At 37.4% G+C, this 8026-nt stretch overlaps 1 protein-coding gene across 6 annotated transcripts in view; it reads right to left on the bottom strand.

Annotated features, from left to right (window-relative positions):
- Positions 1 to 8026, bottom strand: part of LOC135220726 (transmembrane protease serine 11D-like) — a 496130-nt gene that overhangs the window by 125385 nt on the left and 362719 nt on the right. For 4 of the 6 annotated variants that reach the window (XM_064258162.1, XM_064258158.1, XM_064258159.1 and 1 more), the window contains 5 exons: positions 7718 to 7801; positions 7002 to 7422; positions 6278 to 6392; positions 3946 to 4087; positions 3071 to 3210 (listed from right to left, as the gene is read on the bottom strand). In XM_064258162.1, the coding sequence (XP_064114232.1) occupies positions 3071 to 3210; positions 3946 to 4087; positions 6278 to 6392; positions 7002 to 7422; positions 7718 to 7801 (902 nt within the window). Of the gene's footprint in view, positions 1 to 3070; positions 3211 to 3945; positions 4088 to 6277; positions 6393 to 7001; positions 7423 to 7717; positions 7802 to 8026 lie in introns of those variants that run through there. The other 2 variants (XM_064258161.1, XM_064258157.1) reach the window with 2 other exon arrangements.

Genomic DNA, 8026 nt, shown 5'->3' with positions numbered 1-8026 from the left:
AATTCTGACTGAACCGAAATAATCAAATGACGATACTAATATTTATTTATTTATTAATCTTACTGTAGTCGGAGAGCTTTAACCGATTTCAATTGTTTTCGTTTCCTTTGTGTGAAAATATCCTCTGGTTGCCCTATAGTGCAGTAGATAAGTAGACAAATAATTCAGTCTGTGTTACAAGCATGAAATTTGGCACTGGTGCTCATTTTAACCGTCTTTTGAAAAATCTGGGTGTCCACGCATATTTTCAATATGGCTGCTAGTGTTTCGATTTCTGACACTTCGGGTAAATCATTGCTGAAATAAAAACACAACAAGAGCTCCTACTACTATATTTACCACTGCCATAAAGATGGCGTACAAAATGGCCGCCATGAAACATTTTGCTTGCTAACTCTGCAACTATGAAAGAGAGAGACATGGAAATATTATCTAGGTCTACATTTATGAGGCCACAGAATTTGTTTGTAGCATTGCTATTGGGCTATTATCAATGTTACAACTTGGAAAGGGACCCCATAATGCTACTGAAAAGTATACAAGCACAAGACTATAAAAGAGTATGATAACCAAGTATCTTTTCTATGTTCGATCACTGTCTCCGCGTCTTTTTTTTAGCCTGAAATGAACGCAAGATTTTAAAGATGCATGGTGTCACCGTTTTAGTAGGATGAAATTCTCATTCAGATGTATCTGATGCATCATCTGCAACATTATAGTTACACCTCACATTTGCAGCTGCATAAAGATGTGCGTGCAAGCCCAAGCCTGTAGCATTTACACCTGCCACGGCAACCACACTTGAAGCCACATTTTGTAAGCTGTTCACAACTCTTTGTAATGGGGGAGTTGGCCGTCGTGAAGACTTTCCAGTCTTCGCTAATCTTTCCCCAACCCTAGTCTGCTGGACTCTGTGCTTCTGGATAGCGCAGAATTGCCTGACCCCATACACAACCGGCCTGATACGCTGAACGTTTGGTGTGTTGAAGAACTGCTCTGGTTGGAGGGATGGCTCCATATGGTCTCTGCTTTCTGACAAACATGGCAGGACCATCCGAACTCAAATTGGTTTCAAAGATATAATCAACCAGCTCTGACAGATCCATTGGATATACATCTGGTTCTTCACTGTGACATTGTTCTTTCTCAAGATTTCTAAGATGGGGCCTCTCCTTATTGTAAAGGCCAGTGAGACATTCAGCTCTTGTACAACTGTATAAGCTTCACCTAGTTTTGCCAATAATTTACCATCGTTAAGTGTGTGTGTGTACTCAAGTAGTCTCATGTTGAGATTCGTGGTCAATAGTTGTCGAAGATCTGATACAGGTGCCACATTTTCACAAAAAAATGCATGCATCGTCATGATTCAGTTGATGCTGTTTAGCATGGTTTTACTGTAGTTAACTTTCTTCAATGGTAGATCTTCGCTTTCTTGCATGATCAAGTTTTGCATTATTAAACATTACCGTACACCTCTCGTAGTATTTTGCCATGTTTTGTCGCAGTGTTGCCTCTATGCCATTGCCTTCGTCCAGCCTTGCTGATTCAAAGTTAAGCGGCATTTCAGCACATTGGTTGAAATCATTACGTAACCATTATGTTCATGATTATGATGTACAGGGGCCAAGGGTGAAGTTAGACCTTCATTTTTCTTGTCTTCCTGGCAAAGACACCATTTACTCCAAGCGGGTTTTTGTTTCCTCTGATTGAATTTACTGTTGCCATTATGAGCTCTTGACTAAGGGGAAGGGGTTATCCTTTTACCACCTTACTCTGATATGCACATTGGTTTATGGGATACAACTAGGTTTGGTCACCCTACACCTAGCCCGATCATTCCATCCAGTGCCATTAAAGTCTCGTGTGATCTGTACACCATTCAGGTAAGTAAATAAACAAGCCATGTAGAACCCTACTTACCAGAGTAGAAATACATTTTACTTTTGCTTGGTTGACTCTGCCTAAAAGTTGTATAACCAAAACAATTGCATAAAAACTTGACCAGAGGCACGTGAGTCCCATGTTAAAACCTTGACTAGCGGCCACAGAAGCCATTTTAGAATTTTGAGTGGATACACAGTAATTTTCAAAAAGAGGACTATGAAGATGATACGTACCAAATTTCATGCTTGTATCATTAATTAAAGTATTTTAGTAAAAAAAAAATATTCTATCTGCTGCACTTTTACGATCCGTTTGGCTTCACTCAGTCTGCTTAGCCAAAAAATGGCAATGTTTACCAATGCTATTCTTTACTCTCTTTATTCCAACCATAATCTCCTGAAAATCTATTACAGTTTTCTTAACTTTCAAATGTTGAGCCCTGTTTCATTACGACGACGACTGGAGAACAATCATTGGCTTTAAGAACTACGAAATCATGCCCCGGGCCGTCATTTCAGATTTTTTTTTTTTTTTTTTGGGGGGGGGGGGGGGCGGGGGGGGGGGGGGGGGGGGGGAGAGAGAGAGAGAGGAGAGAAGGAGAGAAGGAGAGATAGAGAGAGAGAGAGAGAGAGAGAGAGAGAGAGAGAGAGAGAGAGAAGTAAACACGGTTTGGCGAGCGAAGCGAGCCTAACCACCTGGTTTTTTTTTATTTTGAGCTATTTTATGTGTTTTTTGAAGCCACATGAGCAAGGTACTTCAGCAAAAATGATATACTCCCACTATTGTTTGTTTATCTCATCATCCCTGGTAGCTAGTAGACAGTCAAGGATCAAGAAACGTAATGTTTCCGAGAAATTTCGTACATTTATGATTACACATTTAAAAAGAAAAATGCTGTTACTTCTTGGGGCTTGGGGGGTGAGCGAGCAACTTGAGTCTTGGAGGGGCAGTTGGCCCCCCAAATGACGCCCCTGGTCATGCCGCGTATAAAACATCGAAATAACGAAACAATTCTTCATACAATTTTCTTTTCCTCAAAAAGCGGATGAAAACGCGGTCAAAGACAGCATTAAATATAAAAGTTGACTAAAATATAAACGGCAAAAGAAAGAATGAGGAAAATAGAGAAGAAATCATATTTCTTTTCTACCAAGGTCAAGAGAAGAGATCTTGTTTTTCTACATACCTGGCAAGCATCTTTTCCGGGGGAGTAAGCACACAACATGACTGGTGTGATGACAAAAGTACCCTCATAGAGTGTTTGGCACTCTTCTAAAGAAATGGCTGCCACTGACACTGATTGGAGCTTCCTCGACCAAGATCCACCTGGAAAAAAAAAAACGTTAAGTAGTCTACATAATGGTGATAATGATTTCCACGTGAATAAACCTGTTGACAAGAATAATGTTTGTAATCAGTTTTCAATTTTTCTGTTTAATCGATAATCAAATTTATGTAAATCTTTGATGGCGAACAGGTATTTCTGTCCTATGTCTATTTTTTAGGCTCTTTTATGCTTATGTTTATTTTGGCTATCCTTTCCACTGTCACGTTTTAATCCAGAAACATGAGTGAATTCCTCTAAGAAGAAATCATAGCCCGAATATCTTCATTTGACATATGAGATTAACGTATTTAACGTCCCATCAGTTAAAAAAATACTCATGGTAGCATGAGACTTGAAATGGAGAAACCAATCCACAGTTATGTATATGTAGTACATATATTTAAATATAAATCGATATCAAAGGGCACAAACAATACCTGATAAATCCGCACAGTCTCTATTTACTGAACAGCACACCAGATCAGGGTTATTACAAGTAACCCATTCTCATCTAATGAACAGTCTGGTAAACCAATGGTCGCCGAGGTTGTGACACAAGTCATAATTTGCCTGTGAGAAGTGCACTTACATTTAAATCTTTTTAAAAAATAAGCATAAATGTGGTAGCAGTCTGCAGTTAACTTTTAGTTCAGCTTCCACCTGGTGACTGAAACTAGCCGATTCAGTTTGTTGCAACATCGAAATAGTTATTCCTCAGATTCTGAATGACTTACCACTCTGTGTGTGCCCCCAGCCAACGACAACTGTTGCGTTGGAAGGAAGAGGGTCGTCTTCTAGTGTCGCTAAGCAGATTGGTATGATGCTGGAAGTGAAACCGACTGGTTTTTCTAACTTCACCAAAGACAGGTCGTTACTCTGCAGATACAAGAGAGAAAAATGGTGTCAGGTACAGGTGAAAGATTGTACTTTTAGGCCCAAACGATGTGACTTTTATTGTTCCCCCAGTTGCAAATACAGAAACACTCATTCGTTACGTGTTATAAATCTAGTGATTTTACACATTGCTAAAAAATCTTCAGTATATCTTGAGTCATCTAATAAATTTACACTACAATAAATTATTTAATAAATGCAGTAACGACGGCAATCTAATAAATACAGTAACAATAACAGTCTCATACATAGGTGTAACAATAACAGTAGAGTAAATGCAGTGATAAAAATAACCTACTTGTACTGATTTAAATGATGACCTCATTGGATTGAGATGTCCCAAACAAGGTACACTCATTTTTTCTTAGGTTAATATATTCAGGCTACGATAGATCCTAATCTAAATTACTTATTCCATCTACATTGTACTAAATAAAGCAAAACCAAAATTAAAACTCAACTAATGCTAATGTGACGGTAGGAGTCGGCTTATGTTGTGACGTCAACAACAACAGTAGTAACAATAATAATAAAAACAGCCGAGTAAATGTTAGACTTTGCTTTGGTGGGAAAACGTAACCTTTTACAACTTGTTAAGTCTTGGTTTATGATATAAAAAACAACTATAGAAATCTAAGAGAAAGGCGGGAAAAAAATCACTTGGCTGATTTTACTTCATTACATAAATTTTAAAAAATTACATTACACTGTTCAATCAGCCACATGAGAATATAAGTAGTCCTCACTTTACTCAAAATAATTTGCATTCTTGTCCTGATAACGACCTACAATTGAAAATTCACAAAATTTCTGTAAACAGGGTGATTTCATTTGACTTTTAACCAGGTATGATGAATCAGTCTAGGGACCATCGAACTTCAAGTAGCTTTCAATCATTAGTAATATAAATAATGTTAAGCAATGCTAACTCCATCAGAATGCTGAATCAACTCATCCCATACCTACAACGATACAAATTGGGAAAAACGTCTATGCAGGTATCCCTAGATAAACTGACCGATTGCCACATATCACTCAAATATCATTCCCAGACGAATTACTAAAAATGCTTTTCAAAGTCACCATATATAGATAGATGGAATATAGAATTTAGGCCAAAGGCCAAGCGCTGGGACCTATGAGGTCATTCAGCGCCGAAACTGAAATTGACAGTTAATAGGTTTGAAACTGTAACAGGAGGAAAATCTCGCAGTTGCCCTATAAATCCATTGTTAGGATTATGAACGGAAGTACAGTAAAAGGAATGATAGGGGTTGTAGCTAGGGACCGAAGGCATGCTGCAAAGAACCTTAAATGATGCCTATACAGTGCACCGCATGAAGTGCACTGATGGCACTATCCCCCTACGGTGAAAGTCAACATATGACCAGTATTTATAAACTGGCAGGAGATAATAAAATGATAACCTTTATAACAATTTACGAGAAACAATTCAGTGTTATCTTTGGCAGATCTAACTGAAATCACCCACAATTTTGGGAGTATCTATTGGATAGGTAGTAACGCTGTGTACTGAATTATCGTTTTGTTTGTTATTTACTATACATCTATTGTTTTAGTACAGGTTTTCTTCATTTTATTCACATGAGACACATGGAAGTTACTATGCTTTTAGGTTTAATTGTAATGCCCATGCATTTTGTTTAGTTGTTAGTAGTAGTAGTTAGTAGTATAGTGGAGTAGAGTAGTAGTAGTAGTAGTAAGTAGTAGTAGTAGTTAGTAGTAATAGTAGTAGTAGTAGTTAAGTTAGTAAAGTAATTAACTTAATAAAATAATATTTCATTAAAAGTAATTGCTGCCTCAGCTGCATCAATTTTATATAGGTTCTTCTTTACTTTCCTAATTATGATTTCTCATTTGAAAAAGAAAAAATAACCCATATAAAATTAATACGTCTGAGACAGCTATTACTTTTAATAAAACATGTTTAAAAGAGGGTTTACTTCCAGCATACATCAATAATAATAATAATAATAATAATAATAATAATAATAATAATAATAATAATAATAATAATAATAATAATAAAACTATTACTATTATCAATAAATACAAAACATGAACCAGAAAAACCAGTTTCCTGGCAAGGCAGTAGCTAGGGAGGAACGAACCATAAACATATTTACGGTGCTCGTGAACATTATTACTCACAAAATCACTCCGGGGGCTGAATTCTGGATGAATGATGACCTCTACTATCTTCAACAGTCCCTCGCTGCTGTCTGGAAGGTCGCATCTACCTAACATCACCAACACATCCAACGGGCTGAAACAGAGCAAATAATCTCCGAAGGGTGAGTGAATTCTCAGTATGGTCTGAACTATGCAAAGATATTAACAACAAGCATTCATATTGCTATATACTTTTTCCATTTCATGAACTGACATGACATGATTTATAATTCCAGGGAGGTCCCTACATTAAAAGCGAATTAGTTTTTCTTAGCATCACAAGCGACCACGTTAAGAAATAAACAGTTATCAAGGATTAAAGATTCCTTTATAGAAAGTTTCGTGGTCTATAGTAAATCTCCAACAATGGTAGGAATTCTCGCTAAAGGCAGGGATTTCTTACTCAACAAAATTATCATGTTCCTAAGCAAAGTCTGTTTTTTGAATGAAGTCTAGTTTTTTTCCCTCTCTCTCAGATTAATCCCTGGGAACAACCTGAGAAGACACTTTTTTCAGGCTCAGAGGTCTGGTTAAACTAATCTTATATCCTATTCTATCCTAAAGTAAATTTCAACTTAGGTGGTAAGAGAAATTTATACATTTGAAGTAGCCAAAACTTTTCGGAATAATTAATGCAGCTAAATCATTGTCTGATTTGTAATGACAGCAGGAACGACGAAAGCAGAGTGAAAAAATATCTTACTTGGCCACATAATTAAAGCAATGTGCAGCAGATATGATCCAGGAAGAAGAGACGAGGCTTCCACCGCAAAAGCCGGACACACTGCCGTTTTGAGTGGCCTTCATGAAGACCACTGCCCAAGGGTATTCTCCTGGGAGAGCCTCGATCCCTCCGACGATTCTGTTATCAAGGGACTTGTCTTTCCTGCCTTCGCCTTTCTCTTGAGTAGTCAGTCTTCTGCGTCTGTCGATCCCTGTCTCCTGAAGTGTTTGCTTTTCTGGTTCTGTTGTTTTCACAGTTTTCATTTTCACTTGTTTTCTTTTCTTCTTGTTAGGTCCGGTCTCGCTCTTCTTTTGCTTCCTCTTCCTCTTCCGTTTATCAGTTGCAAAACGGATTTTTTTTTGGATACCCTGGCTGAGTCTCTCAGTCCATCCACACTCGCCTGAGTAAAAATGTGAGTTTCCTGATCTAGATTTATCTAATCTGGAAATTATTTAGACAATTTTATTATAAAGATGAAATGAATACCTTTCCAGTTTTCGAAATTTGTTGATTTTTTGTATACTATTCCAAGTAATTTTTCCCATTACACAGATGACCTGTCATTTGCTATCAGTATAAACCACAGATATATCACGTTCACTCTCTCTTCCATTTACTTTCCCACACACACACACACACACACACACACACAGAGAGAGAGAGAGAGAGAGAGAGAGAGAGAGAGAGAGACTTACTGCACAAGAGTCGATCAGACGGCGGTACTCCAGTCAAAGGAGGTAAGGAAGGCTCAGGCAGTTTGGGACTTGAATCTGGAGAAACTGTTGAAAATTTCATGTCAATTGCGTATGTTACAGTTTGTCCTCCTGTGCCTTCATTTATAATCAAGAAATGGAAAAGTATGATGAAATCGCAGTCCCAAACCGAAAAAAATAAATTCTAAAAATTCAATAAAAAACCATAAAATACAATCAAACCTAAACCAGACTTTTTAATAATATGAAATATTCCACTTGTGATCCATTTTATGGCGCAGATAAATTTTA

This window comes from Macrobrachium nipponense, chromosome 2, assembly GCF_015104395.2.
Source record: "Macrobrachium nipponense isolate FS-2020 chromosome 2, ASM1510439v2, whole genome shotgun sequence".
Taxonomy (NCBI): domain Eukaryota; kingdom Metazoa; phylum Arthropoda; class Malacostraca; order Decapoda; family Palaemonidae; genus Macrobrachium; species Macrobrachium nipponense.
This window is presented reverse-complemented; position numbering and strand designations above follow the sequence as displayed.